This window comes from Melanostigma gelatinosum (genome assembly GCF_949748355.1).
Source record: "Melanostigma gelatinosum genome assembly, chromosome: 8".
Lineage (NCBI taxonomy): Eukaryota > Metazoa > Chordata > Actinopteri > Perciformes > Zoarcidae > Melanostigma > Melanostigma gelatinosum.
In genome coordinates this window covers 12,348,056-12,363,178 of record NC_136641.1, presented here as the reverse complement: position 1 = coordinate 12,363,178, position 15,123 = coordinate 12,348,056, and the positions used below count along the sequence as shown (strand labels likewise).

General features: G+C 41.1%; 2 protein-coding genes across 2 annotated transcripts; one reads left to right on the top strand and one right to left on the bottom strand.

Annotated features, from left to right (window-relative positions):
* Positions 1 to 846: 846 nt before the first annotated feature.
* On the top strand, positions 847 to 6,824 carry pigt (phosphatidylinositol glycan anchor biosynthesis, class T; the record flags this gene model as incomplete). The annotated part of the gene is made up of 11 exons (XM_079273020.1): positions 847 to 1,258; positions 1,696 to 1,873; positions 1,993 to 2,120; positions 2,447 to 2,547; positions 2,740 to 2,914; positions 3,044 to 3,141; positions 3,549 to 3,705; positions 3,799 to 3,999; positions 4,859 to 5,024; positions 5,196 to 5,279; positions 5,392 to 6,824. 11 exons carry the CDS (start codon positions 847 to 849, stop codon positions 5,639 to 5,641), a joined length of 1,950 nt encoding a protein of 649 aa, XP_079129146.1. The 3' UTR covers positions 5,642 to 6,824.
* Positions 6,825 to 7,166: 342 nt separating this feature from the next.
* wfdc2 (WAP four-disulfide core domain 2) lies at positions 7,167 to 8,773 on the bottom strand. The gene is made up of 3 exons (XM_079274004.1): positions 8,636 to 8,773; positions 8,216 to 8,353; positions 7,167 to 8,137 (listed from the first exon to the last, which is right to left on the bottom strand). The coding sequence occupies exons 1-3, from the start codon at positions 8,736 to 8,738 to the stop codon at positions 8,004 to 8,006; spliced, it is 375 nt and encodes a 124-aa protein (XP_079130130.1). The 5' UTR covers positions 8,739 to 8,773; the 3' UTR covers positions 7,167 to 8,003.
* Between the last annotated feature and the right edge of the window lie 6,350 nt (positions 8,774 to 15,123).

Sequence of the window (15,123 nt, the reverse complement as noted above, 5' to 3'; positions counted from 1 at the left end):
AGGAAGACAGCACAGGAATCCTGAATAAAATATTGAAAACCCAACCCAGGCAAGGTCAGGAGGAAAGCAGCGAGCGAGTGCAGATTTAATTCGCTCTGACAACAGCCGCTTTGAGCGTCTACCAGGGAGCCATGGCTGAGCAGAAATTCAGTGTGTGTGTGTGTGTATGTGTATGTGTATGTGTGTGTGTCTGGGCTGTGTGCGCAATGATGTGTATGGATGTGGGAGGGGTGATATGCCCCTGATGATGCCCGTCCCTGTCCAGCAACACCACAAAATATCCCAAACACCAAGCATGCTGCACACACTGATACATTTTTGGAGCTTATAATTAATATATATATATATATATACATATACATATATAATTAATATATATATATATATATACATATATATAATTAATATATATATATATATACATATATATATACATATATATATATATATATATATATATATATATATATATATATATATATATATATATAATGTATATATATATATATATATATTTTATGATGACAATCTATTATCAACAGATCATGCTTTTAGCACAATGTGAAAAGAAAACCTCTAATGTTAAATCAAAAAAATATGGTTGTCTTCCACATAAATAAGTACTTCTACAATGTATACAATAGCACTGTTGAGAATAATTGCTTGAAATATAATCGCTATAGCTCTATATTAGTATTTACTTGTATAATATCATAAAATAAAATGACGGTTTTGCTTAAAACAAAGAGCATCAGTGCCACAGGACTACATATGGAAGCAGCCCATTGGCTGGTTCCGCGAATGACGCGTTAATGCGGAAGTGAATCGCCACCGTGTAGGAGAAAGATGGCAGCCCACAGGTGCAGCCACTCGGCTCTGCTGCTTATTCTTTGTAGTTCGTGGGTGTTTATTGTCGCAGGCAGTCAAGAGACGACACCAACTGGTGATCATCACGCCACTGTTGTCGATAATCCACAAACAGTCACAGAAACAGTGGAACAAACGGCCGAGCAGCCTGCGGTGGTGGAGGAGGAGAGGCGGTGGGAAGCAACTGAGGTTGAAGAGACGACTCCGGATGAGGTGGCAACCGACAAACAGGACACTTCTGCCCCCGACACCGTGGTCCACTTCTCGGTACCGCCGCCTAAAGACGATTTTCAGGAGGAACTGGTTATCAGACCGCTTCACTCAGGAGATATGTATGCAAGCTTCCAGTTCCGCACCCTGTGGGAGACTGACTTCCTGAGAGGAAACAAAGGTAAGCTAACGTCATCAGCTGGCAGTTAGTAAACATACGACTCATTTTGAGTCACACATGGCCGTGTTGTTTTTATGGTAATAGCTTGCATCTGGAAATATCCATACCCTGCATTTAAAAGATGGTAATAGATTCAGTGTATATGGAGGTTGTGAAATATTCAGGTTTCTAAGTTTAATTCTGACTTCTAATGAGAACAGTGACAACATGAACTACTAAAACAGCATGTTTTGTCTTTAGTTTTAAGTTGTAAATTTGGCTTTATTCCTCTTCTTATCTTAAAAAAAATGATACCTCGTTTGTCACAACAGAACACATCTATTCCCCCTCCCCCGTTTGATTAATATCGACATTTAGTTAAGTAAATTGATAAGAAAGAAGTACTATTCACCCTGCTCACCGTAATCCTAAACTCCATGATGTTTTATGTTTCTCAGTGTCCCACTATCGGCTATTTCCCAAGTCACTGGGTCAGGTCATCTCCAAGTTCTCGGTGCGAGAGCTGCACATCTCCTTCACGCAGGGCTACTGGAGGACCATGCAGTGGGGGCAGCCCTTTCTTCCCTCCCCTCCCGGCGCTGAACTGTGGGTCTGGTTCCAGGACTCTGTGACAGAGTAAGTTCATCCTTAAAACAAGCACTTTCCCCCCCCCCCTCCCCCCCCCCTCAAATCCTAGTATGTCATCCTATGTATATCATTTCAACATTTCTGTGCCATTGTTCTGCCCTTTTTAGTGTCGACGGCACATGGAAGGAGCTGACGAATGTTCTGTCTGGGATCTTCTGCGCTTCACTTAACTTCATTGACTCCACCAACACTGTTCAGCCCAGTGCGTCGTTCAAACCGCTGGGAGTAGGCAACGGTACAGAGAGCCTTCTTTTCTTCTCCCCTTTGCAGTTTGAAAGCTTTTCTAGTGATGAGTTAATTATGGCACCACATCAACATTTTAATTTCCAACAGATCTCATTCCATCCATACAGGAAACATGCTTTGCAACTTAAAGAAATACTAATTCTCTCATAATCAGGACTTTGTAATTACATATGAGAGGACTGTACAAGAGCACTGCCATAGTTGAAATCATTAACCCTACCAGCCTTCCACCAATTTTATATTAATTATTGTATACATTTTATCCAAGGTGCGTTACTTATCGACTGATTTCTGTTTTTCGTGTTGATCTTAAAGAGACAGACCACCGCTTCCTTCGCTATGCCACCCTCCCACGAGAGATTGTTTGCACTGAGAATTTGACACCCTGGAAGAAACTCTTGCCATGTGGATCCAAAGTGAGTGTGTGTGTGTGTGTGTGTGTGTGTGTGTGTGTGTTTTATTTCTTTCTGTCTTTCTAAAGTAAACACCAATACCCCGTGTGCTCATGATCTTTTGTCTGGAACACCTCATATGAGGCAGAAATTCTCAAGACTTTCAAACTGGCATTCAGTTTCTCCTTCTGTTTCTTTATGTTGGCCATGTTGTAGGCTGGTCTTGCTGTCCTGTTGAAATCGGAGAAACTCTTCCACAGCAGTTTTCATTCCCAAGCAGTGCACATCAGACCCGTGTGTAAGGACTGGCAGTGCAAAACTACCTCCTGGGAGCTGAGACAGACGCTGAATGTGGTTTTTGACCTGCACACCCCTGGACAGGGCAAACGGGGTGAGCAAAAGCACAGTCTTCCTGCACTATCCCACATTTAAGTGTAGAGTTGCTGAGGTATGTTGTGTTTGGTAGTAAAATAATGCTGACACCCTGGCCTTGGTTAACTTCAGCTCTTTGGTCCCTCAGAGTGGTCTCTTTTCAAGATGTTCTCTCGGACCCTGACAGAAGCTTGTCCGCTGGCCTCCTCCAGTAAAGTCTACATCGACATCACAGATGACCCTCAGGTTTGACTCCCACATGATACCCTGTAATCCACTCTAAATGATAAGTTGTTTCCCTCAATGTAAACTTCACAGAAAGCAAAAGAAGGTTAGTTTTACTGAACTGTCAAAGCAGTACAAAGGAAGAGGTATTTAAAGGTTTCCTTTGGGGTGTTGTGTTACCTTCAGTAGCGCTTTGGAGCTGTTTATTTATGAGCTGGCCAAGATATGCTGCAATGCGCCAACAAAGGCAGTGAAGAAGAAGACAGCTAGCACGTAAACATGGATATAAACAATGCAGGATTTAAAACACTATAAAATAGACTTTGCAAATGTTTATTGAGGATGTAAATGCGTTCAAAGTATTTGTTAGAGCTCAAGGATGTGTGTTGAGAGGTGCAACGTAAGATAAATTCAATGTCATTCTGCAGGGCGAACAGTTTGAGGTGAGCCCAGCCACCCACTTGCTGAGCCAGGCGATGGTGCTCGGGGACAGACGAACCTTCTCCGTCTACGATCTCACCCAACAAATCACCTTTGGCACCGTGCGCTCCCTTAACCTGCTGATCCGCTGGAAATCCAGTGAGGGTGAGTGACTATTGGAGTATTCATAGTCTCTGCTGCAATGTTTCCCTCGTGGTCGTCCATTAAATCTCCTTGTCTCATAATTGCGGCCTGCAGGAGACATGCTGCGCCCCCTGCTCCACGCTGAGCGTTACGTGGCTGGTTACGGGCTGCAGACGGGAGAGATTCACACGCTGATGTACAACAACCACCCCTACAGGTCTTTCCCTGTGCTGCTGCTGGAGTCTGTGCCTTGGTACCTCCGTCTCTACATCCACACCCTCACTGTCACCAGCAAGGGAAAGGACAACAAGCCCAGTGAGTCACTTTAGAAAGCTGAGAGGGATCTGTGTGCACACAAAATTGCTCTCGGGATCTGATCGTAATTACAAATGTGCCAAATACTGAAACCGTTTGTCTTTATTTGATAACTGAATGAAAGCCACTCACAACTGGTTGCATTTTGAGATTATAAAAATCTGATCAGCCTTATACAAAGAGCATATGTCAGATGAGACAATGTAACATTTTTGTGTAAATGTACTTTAGTTAACCACCCAATAAGTTAGTTTTAGATACTACCTTCACTGTACATGCACAGCATAATATATGCACAAAAACTCCCCTCAAAACGTGTTAAAACCAACAGCAGAAATTAGATCAAATATCGTACACACGCCAAGTTAGTTTGCATTGTTGTAACAGAAAGTAACCGTTTTTTTAACAATCACATGGTACGTGATCGTCTTGCAATTATTTGGGTAATTTGTTGGCAAATGCTGCTGTAAACGCAAGAAAAAGCTGATTTTCAGTGTTTGCATTCAAAAGTATTGAAAAACGTTTTCAGGAAAGAAGACTAATGTTCTCCTACTAGATGATATCTACTGATTTCATTGTTTATGACATTCCACAGTGTTTGAGTGTTTTTGCCATAAACATTAACTCTAGACCGATGGGGCAAATTATTGCATCAGCTACATACTGTAAGTTATTAGTTTGTCTGCAGGAATCGTATGTAATTCCATGCAGGTGCAACTTTTCACCAGAAGGAGGAGAACTTGAGTCATATTTTTTTCATGAAAGCTGTAGTGGAAATGGATGGATGGATGGATTTATGCTACACAGGGCTATGGATAAAGTGTGTCAATGGTCACTCACGCTTTTCTCCCTCCGCCAGGCTACATCCACTACGAGCCGTCTAAGGACCGCCTGAGGCCCCACCTGCTGGAGATGCTGGTCCAGCTTCCTCCCAACTCGGTCACTGAGATCACGGTGCAGTTTGAGAGGGCTCTGCTCAAGTGGACTGAATACACACCTGATCCCAACCACGGCTTCTATGTCGGGTATGCGGCGTGTAGAGTTGTTCTCAAAAAGCGATTTACAGAGGTTGCTGAAAGAAGAAGCAGCACAGATGTTGCTTCTCACGTCCCCTCACAAGTGGTGGATGTTGTATGATTTTGAGCGGCGTAAGAGTGGATGGTTTGTATTTATTGTTCTGTTTCTGCAACATTCAGGTCTTCAGTGATCAGCTCTCTTGTACCAAGCATCGTCGCCATGAACACAAACAGCACTCGGGAACAGCCTCTTTTCAGCAGCTTGTAAGTATATCGTCGTTTGTTTTTCTGTTGTTGCTACTCATTCATGCGTTGTTTGAGTTCCTGTAGAGAAACACATTAGAGTCAAATGTTAAAATGTCTTATCTCCTTCCAGTTTTCCCTGTAAAGAGGAGTCCAGCTACTTTATGCGCGTCTACACGGAGCCTCTGCTGGTCAACCTGCCAACCCCAGACTTCAGCATGCCTTATAATGTCATCTGCCTGACCTGCACTGTGGTGGCTGTGGGCTACGGCTCCCTCTACAACCTACTGACCCGGAGCTTCCAGATAGAGGAGCCCAGCCCGGGATTGGCCAAGCGGATAGCCAACATCATCCGCAAGATGAGGGGCGTGCCGCCACTCTGAGACATAGATGCCAACTGGCTCTACTTTTAGAAAGGACGTTTTCCTTCTGGTGAAACCACTGGCCAACATGTGATATTCAGGGAAGAACTGAGTCGAGCACTGGTTTGAATGCTTTTTTCTAACGGTCAACTTGAAGGTTTTCTTCACAAACGAAAGAAAACAAATCATTCTCATGAACATAAATGTATTCAGGATCATTTCCTGCTGACTAAGGACAAGAAAAAACTGACATTTCTCTCCTTGGGTGGAAAGCAAGAGCTTTATTATTATTTTACAAGGAGCCAAAGCTGTGCAGTTTGCTGCTATGGTTACTGCATCAGAGTGTTTTGGTTTGATTGTTTTTTTTGGGTTTTTTTTTTGGATGTGTGAAGCCATAACTCCATTACATCATAATGTAGCCACAATGTCTCTGAGACATTTTGTTCCTATGAGTGCTAAAATGATGTTTCTACAAACATGAGACGAATGGCCTTACACAGCATTACAAAGCCTCAGAGCTCTGATGTTCTCATACAGCGTTCCTGACCTGTTGATTTATATCTCCCTGCTAGGAAAGATCAAATAAAATCGCCTTTTAAAGTCAATTACTAAGTCAGAATGTCATATTTCCTTCAACCGTATGACAGGGCATCGAATAACTTTCCTTTGTCCAACCAGAAATGAACACAGCATCAAAGTCTAACTATGGGACATCCATTGGTATGTCCTCTTTATTTAATAGTTCTGATTCATTTGTCTTATCCGACATGTTTTATGGTGATATATGAGAAAGAAGACATAGCCACAAAAATCCTGAAGTTACCAAAACCATATTTTTTTTATTTGTTTTGAGCAAATGCATTATTTGTGTGGAACTATTTGTTCTATAGAAAATGCACAGCCCTCTTACCAAATGTTTATTTTGCACTTGTTGGTTGTTGGACGCATGCTTGAATGTTTGATACGATTGTCTGCGGATCGCTTCATGAGTAATTGCCTGTAGTTTGTTGGGTTGTTAACACATTCACTCATCCGTTCAATGCGGTTTCACACTGTCTTATAGCGAATAGAAGTTTATCACGATGGAAAATATTTTAGTCGACCATTAAATACTAGTGTGTGTGTGTGTGTGTGTGTGTGAGAGAGAGAGTGTGTGTGTGAGAGTCATAACTCGTGTTCTTTATTGCCTTTAAAATAAACTCATCTTTCTGTCATTTTATTCAAATTTATAGCTGTGCAAGAAGGTACTTCGCTCTAAACTGCACCGGAGCTGGAGCTGCATTACTTCCCACTGAGTGCCCACATTTTTGTGAAAACAAACTTGGCCCCACTTCTGGCAGACTCGGAGGAAACAAACACAGACGTCTCTGTGTTTGGCCGGTCAGCGAATCTCACCCATGCACGTCTGGCAACAAAAACAAAAGAAAAAGCAGCATTCCACATATTCCTTCATATCTCGCGAACTGCGTTCCCTCACTGAGCAAGATAAACGCAGCCAGAGAACAGGATGCATATCGTCAATAAGTGGCCCGTCAGCTCTCAGCCTTCACTTTATTTAGCACATACGTTTGATTCGCTAGACAAGTACATCAATTACAAAAATCTATTTGGACATTTTATATAAAAATACAATTTAAACTGCATTTGAAGATTTGTGAGGTTGGGGTGCAACAGTCTTGAAATCTTCACGCAGCAGATGTTCTTGGCCACCTCTTTAAATAGTCTTGTTTTCTGCCAGTAAGAATTTTCCATTCTTGGCATATTTCATTTCTTGTTTTTTCAGCCAAGCTCTCACCTAACAGCCCATAAAAGCGAGCTGTAAAATTCAAGTCTTATCTGCAAGGCGATGAATACATAAAGACATTTCTAGGTTCTGGAAACATGTTTATTGGGTGAAATACAAATTGCTCCATACCTACAAGCAACTGATATATAAGTACAGTACATTTTCCTCCATTTAGAATATAACTAGACGATACAATATCAGTACTCCTACAGAAATACTGACCAAAGTGTTATTGGCGTCACACTAAGATCAATCAAGTTGTAAACTAATCAAGAAAAACACAAACATAGGTCTTTTAAAGACTATGAAGGTACAATTATTTCCCTCCTGCAGGTTATTCTTCAGTTCTTGCTCTTCCAAATTTAGAGTAGAAGACTATTTGATTTTTGTACGTACTTAAAGTACAGGCACATAAATTGGCATCTTAACAATATTAAAAAGGAGAATAATTTACTTTCTCCCTGAAAGAATCCAACTTTGTGCAAACCAGTGCTCAAATACTGTACCAAAGTGTGCTACCATGGAGTTGAAAATTGTAAAAAAAAAAGTGAACATGATACATTTCTGTTGTTGGAGCCTAGTTGCTGTGCTGTCCAATCAGCAGGGCTCACTGCAGGCGTGGCCACAGGTTGTCTTGCAGCACTTCTGCTCTCCTGGACACTGCCCGTCATGATAGCAGAACTCGGCACACATGTGGGTTCCCTGGGGAAGGGCGCAGCGACCCGGCTTCACTGACAAAGACAAAAAAACATGTTGAATCAAACAAACACCACAGGAGGAGTGTTTTGCCACCGTTGAGCATATCTAACCTGTGTACGGTTCAATGCACTCATGTCCACATCCATTGTGGCAGCACTTCTCATCATTGGGGCAGTCGTTGTCATTGGAGCAATATTCAGCACACAGTCCTGAGCCCCAGTTCCTGCGAGGACACACTCCTGGCTTGGCTGAAGGGAAAAGAGAAATTAATATGTACAAAGAGAGATTCAACAGAAATCTGAAATACTGTCCATGCTCGATTCCTTTGATTTGAGTCAGTTCAGTCACTGGGAACATTCAACCAAAGGTTTAACAGCTGCCCATTTCAGAGGGGCCAGATCAGCTGGATAACATGAATGAAGGCGTCTAGTTGCCAAACACGGTTGTGGAATGAAACACACAAACATGCACTTTTTTTTCAGAAGTAAATAATGAACTTGCAGATTATACATCAAACAAAAGAAACATACCTGTTGCATTACCACCAGCTTCTGCAGCAAAAACGATGTCATGGTGCACAAATGCACTGAGTGTTAAAATCAGTGCACCAACTGCCAACTGGTGTAGCTCCATGTTAACTCCTTTCTCACAAGAAGAATGTCCTCCTGTTTGGACAGATATCCCCACACACAACCTGCAGGCTGAGCAGCCCAGCCACAGAATGCTGGGTCCTCGTGCCTGTAGAGTTACACTCCCATATCTTCACTTTAGGGGTCTAGCGTTTTGATGAGATTTGACAGCAGACACCCTTCCCCCAATCAGCTGCCCCAAAAAGCAATCTGTTCTTTTGTCTTGCCTTGATGAAAAATAGTTGGAAAAAAACGTATTAAGAATAATTGTGTCACAGAATAGTCTCTGGATGGATTAAACGCTGCAAACATTCATACCTAAAGTTTAACTATATCCCCATTTCAAGGGTTGAGGAGACAATTCAGGTTTAATTTAACAGGATTACAACAATCGTATTCTTGAGCACAATATTAGATTATGTTGCCAATGTTATGAACAGATTGTAGCTGTCATGCAACTGAACTGAACCATTTAAACTTGGTATTAATGTTATTTTGAGATTGGAACATTGTGTTGTTACATTTACTTTGGCAGCACTTTTCCAGTATTTCATGAATTGTTTTTGTCTTTGTCACCTTATTTCGTGTGCTGTGGCTTCAGTTGTCCTTTTTATGCAAGAAGTCCCATAAAATACACTGTAAAACAATCAATGATAGTATCCTAATACCTTTATGTATCTGACAAAGCATCTCAGTGTGACCCTGTGTTGCCATCTATTGGCACAACCAGGAGTTACACAAAAGCTGTGTACCCTGCCTTCTCCCAATGTCAGCTGGGATCGGTGTAATTTATGGTACAGGTAAAGCAATAACAATAACAGAGTGAAACATATTAAATATAAAAAGGAACCTGCACAATACATACAATGAAATATAATATCAAAATTAACTAAGTCAACAATAGTGCAAAGATTTAACCAAATAAACAAACCAACAACAACAACAACAACAACAGTGTAACAGTGTTATAGTTGTGTGATTGATTTGGCAGCCAATGATGGAGCCGGCCTTCTTAACCAGTTTGTTAAGTCTGTTGGTGTCTCCGGCTCCAATGCTGCTCCCCCAGCAGACTATGGAGAAGTACAGTGCACTGGCCACAACAGACAGAACATCTCCAGCATCTTGCTGCACACGTTGAAGGATCGAAGTTTCCTCAAGAAAAAGAGTCGACTCATCCCCTTCTTGTACACAGCGTTGATGTTGGTCTTCCAGTTCAGTCTGCTGTCGATGGAGACACCCGTACTTGTACTCCTCCACCATGTCCACGTCCTCTCCCAGAACTCTCAGCGGTAGTGGAGCCGTCGTCTTCCTCCTGAAGTCGACCACCATCTCTCTGGTCTCTTCTGGAGCCAGAACAGTTCCCTGTGGAGCTCCAGTATCACTGACCACCGTATCAGACAGCACACAGCCCAGTCGGACAAACTGTGGTCTGCCTGTGAGGTAATCAGTGATCCAGGAGACGGTGGATGGATGTTGTTGAATGCACTGGAGCAATCAAAGAAAGTGATTCTCACAGAGCCACCGGTTCATCCAGGTGCGACTGAGCTCATTGCAGCAGGTAGATGATGGCGTCGTGCACCCCCACATGAGACAGGCTGTCTAAACTATAGGACTATATCATTGGTTTGGAGTGGACATAATGGGCTCTGTGGTGTGATGTGTTTATTCTGTGTTGTAAGTTTTCTTCTGATTGAATATGTCTATCATATAGCATCAAATCAAATGTGTTTTTCTTTATCCATATTGTTTCCATTGAAACAGGTGTTCAACAAAGTGCAGTGCCGTTTATATCCTCTGGGTGGGTGTCGCCACTTTAAGATCTCATCAGCCATAGTTCAGCATGCTTTTTTAAATCTTCCACCAATCTGTAGGCTACATTATTACTGAAGTCAAATAAGTTATGTTATGAAACGTGATTACAGCTGAACAGAAATCCCTTAACAATAGAAATGGTTCACTGTCACTGTGTTTATGTGTATGTTATAAGTTAAAATTCTAACATCCAAAATAAATCCTTTTTCAGTGTCTCTCAGATGTTGCAATGTAACTATGTAAATATATTCTGTCTAGCTTTCATTTGATTGACAGGTATACCCTGAAACAAGGATAATCCAGAGGGTTATTATATACAGTGTGCAGTGATCTTAGTCCCAGGAGTGCAGAGGCCGTGCAATTTACATGTTCACCTGCAATACGTTAGCAAGCGCAGTAGCCAACGGGATCTTAGCTGCTGGCTTTTCAAGATTAAATATTCGTTGTTCATCAACATTTGCTTTCACATACAATCTGATTTATATATATATATATATATATATATATATATATATATATATATATATATATATATATATATATATATATATATATATATATATGTGTATATATATATATATGTGTATATATATATGTGTATATATATATATATGTATATATTTACACACACACGTTTCCCCCCTCTTGTCCTTGGCAATTCAATCATGGAATAATGTGGCTGGAAACCTCTCTATGTATTCATGTAACAAGGCTTGGCTGGTGTTATTGTATGTCCTTGAAATGATGTAGATGCTATCAGTTTCACTGCCGGCTGTGAATGCTGAACATTTGAATGAGGTGGAGGAAAAAAGATGGTTCTGTATGACTGTAGGTGAAAGCTGGAGCAGGTATGGTGACGACTGGGAGTTGTGGGAAATCTGCCCATTTTTATGGCCTCCTGGTGCCCTTTTCTATTGTCACCAAAGACAGGATTGTCGACGGAAGATGGCGATGAACAATAGCAAATTGATATGCTTGCATAATGGAACCAAGGAAAGGGAAATGTGGCTGACAAGAGGTAAAATGAAGACGTGTCAGCAAGTATTAATAGTTGTCTGCAGTTTTTTCAGTATGACGGATTCTCTCTTAAATTCAACATCTACCTCTTGCGTGACACATTACAGATAACGGCAAATGTGAAAGCTATTTTTTCTTTTGAGGGTATAAAAAAAATGGCTGCACATATTTTAGATATGTTTGCAAAACATCAGGTGGATATCGTGTTTTGAAAACAAATCATAGTTTGTGTGTAGGTTTCCTCTGCAGTTAGAACAGAAGTCTTTTGTGCTAAAGTCATATGACAAACATGATAAATGGGCATAATTCCCCACCTCGTGCTCATATTGTTTCCAGACTGACCCAAAACAAGTCTCAATGCCACCCCTTGACCTCAACGCACCTCCCCCCCCTGAGCACCCACAGTCAATCATGTATTACATTGTGCATTAACCTGCCATTGACCTCTGTATGCTAAACCCAATTGCCATATTATCTCCATCGTAATGTTCTACTCTTAGTTATCTTCCTACTGAATCAGATTTTGTGTTCCACTTTTCCCTCGGGCATAAAAAATGTCTCAAATGATTGCTAGGTACTGGAAGGGTGTGAGCAATGGGGGGTTGTCTCATCTACATCACCAACATCTGGTAGAAGCTTAGCATTCGATGCATTAGTAAAGAGAGGAGATGATATTTTTCTTCTGCTGCTGGAGAGGAGAGTTTCAGATTGGGGTGTAAAACAGAGTCTTTATTGGTATTTTTTTCCGTTATAAATAACTATTTATTTTGCATTTATCTTTTTTAAATGTAGCTTGTTCGAAAAGCCTAATCTGACACTTGACACTTGTAATGTCTGTAATTATCACTAACTGGCTTGAGCAATTATTCCTTTTGTTATTACGACCACTACGCTGGACTCATGCTGCCACAAACGTATCTACTTAGCCCCCTAATACCCAGAATAATGATAATCCTGTGAAAATGTTTTGAAGTCAAAATAATGCTAATAACTCTAATGATGAAGCATGCTCAGAAATCCCTCCCCGCCATCCCATTGTCTCCTGTGGCGGAGGAGCTGCCCCCCCCCCCCCCCCCCCCCCCCCAGCCCCATGGGAAATCTGTAATGTATTCAGCCAGGCCTTGGGAGTAAAATGAAAACAAATGTGGTGTAATAAAGGAGAGAAGATGAAGAGATTCTGTGATGATGCTCTCCACCAGCCTTATAAATCAAAATAAAAGTGGAGCAGGTCATATGTGGCCCCGCCCTCATTGGAAATACACACACGATATATATATTGTGTGTGTATTTCCAGTGAATATATATATATATGTATTTCCAGTGTGTGTGTTTATGTATATGTGTGTACGTACATACATACATACATATGTACATATAAATGAAATGTGTACAAAAATATGTATATAATGAATAGGGGTGTAACGGTTCACAAAACTCACGGTTCGGTACGATACAGTGGAGCCACGGTTCGGTACGTTCCGGTACAGTAGAAAACTATAAATGCCAGAGAAATGTACTTGTTTTAAAATATATTTGTTCATTACAACGAACATCATAAAGTTATTCTTTGACTTTGAACAATGATGGAACTATACCTGAGTGACCCATCTTCTGGGGTGTCTTCTTAGCAACACATAAGCATAAAAAACAAAAACTGCTCCTTAATGTTATGTAGTATTGTTACTTACATCTTGCTTACATCTTGTATTGTTACTTACATCTTGCAAAAGAGATTTTTAATCTCAATGGGACTACCTGGTTAAATAAAGGTTTTAAAAAATAAAAAATAAATCTTTTTTTTATTTTTTTTTTTATTCAAACGTATTCGGTTCGTCATGCGTACCGAACCGCGAGCCTCGTACCGAACGGTTCAATACGAATACGCGTACCGTTACACCCCTAATAATGAGGCCAACTATTCACCTTTTGTATATTTGCATGCATATCAGTCATCTGTACAAGAGCAATTCAAAATTTGACCAGTTATGAGAACATTACTAATTGAATCCTTTTGACTTAAACTTCATACATCCTCACTTTCAAAAATGTCTGTTTATGCAGCTCAGGAAACACATTTTGACGACTTTTTTATCATCCAACGCTATAACATAAAGTAATCTGTGATGCATCATCACTGTTGCATGCGTCTATGGCATGTAACCAGGTAAATCAATGGCTTTTTTGTGTGCTTTTAGATGCCTGAGGAGGTAAAATAATCTATCCAGCCGCAAGAAAAAGCAACGGATTAGAAGAACATCTGAAAAAATGTATGTAACTTTGTGGACTTTAAAGTATTTTTCTGCTTTCCTGCCCTGTTAATCATCTCATGATTTTATTTGGCGAGTCTCTTTGGTGGACTCCAGTTTGGAAACCAACATTACTGTAATTAAACACGACTGAATGTGATGGCAGTGGTAGTACTGCCGTCCAACTGTAGGGGTCGCTGTGGTGTCAGAGTACTTACTGTATGAAGCCAATGGTCCCAAACAGAGAGACTGGAGGCTTGCTGATGATGCACACAGTGGCAGCACTCATTATACAAAAAATCCCCCAAAAATTAAAATGGAAAAAAGAAATCTCACAAACAGCTGGTTATCTTGGCCCAGTTTTGAAGCAGGCAACTGAAGACTCGGAAATGTATTTACGGGGAAATGGGCTTGATTTTAAAATTGCCCCCTCATAGACTCGTGGTGTGTTCGTTTTAGGTCAATAACAAGAGGTGAGGTTTCTTTCTGTAGCATACTTATGCATTGTGAAGAACACCAGAATCTTCTTCAGTCCCAGCTAACTTTGAAGACGGATTTGAGACTTTCTCTGACAAGGTGGCTGCTTATTACACAGATAAAGAATAGTAAACAGAGAGTACAGTAAATAATTGATGCCTAATAAGTTGAGGGAGAGCGCGCCAGGGCTCCTTTTTTATTTCCAGGCCAAGAATAGAGAAAACCTTCTGAGTTGTTTATTTCCTCCCTTCGTTCTTTCTTTTCATGTCCTTCTCATTTTACGAGCCATGAGTCAACACAGCACACGTAAATGATATTTTGACACAGAGAGCTATGAATAATGCATTCAAATTTACTTTTATGCTGGAGTTAGACCCCTCTCAGCACCCTTTCGCTCCCTCCCCATCCCTCCTTTTTCTCCTCTTGGCTCCCCCCTCTCTTTCTCCATACCCCCTATCCCTCTTTACCCCATCCTCCTTACCCCAACCTCCTCCTCTCCTTCCTCTTCCTTATTTCACTATTCATCCTCATCAGAGCTTAACTTCATTTCTCCTTCCTTGCCCCTCCCTCCTCCCTCCTTTTCTTCTCTTCCTCCTGCTCTCTCCTTCCACACCTCCATCAGACTGCAGAGAGGAAGCGGTACACGATGAGACTCGAGCTTTCAGAACTGAAGATCTACTGTATCAGTGTTTATTATCCGGGTCTCGCTCAGTTGGCGGCTCACTGGCACATTTTTATAATCATAAGATAGGAAATGGGACAGACACAGACGAGGTATTTTTCCAAAAATTGACTGACTTGCTTACCTACTGATTTACTATGAGCCAATGTTCTGAA

Bases quoted from the DNA above. Each gene is read 5' to 3' on its own strand.
- wfdc2 (XM_079274004.1), bottom strand. From the start codon at position 8,738: ATGGAGCTACACCAGTTGGCAGTTGGTGCACTGATTTTAACACTCAGT. The intron at 8,354-8,635 runs GTATGTTTCTTT...TTTTCCCTTCAG, and splicing joins AGCTGGTGGTAATGCAACAG to CCAAGCCAGGAGTGTGTCCT. The intron at 8,138-8,215 runs GTTAGATATGCT...TGTCTTTGTCAG, and splicing joins GTGCATTGAACCGTACACAG to TGAAGCCGGGTCGCTGCGCC.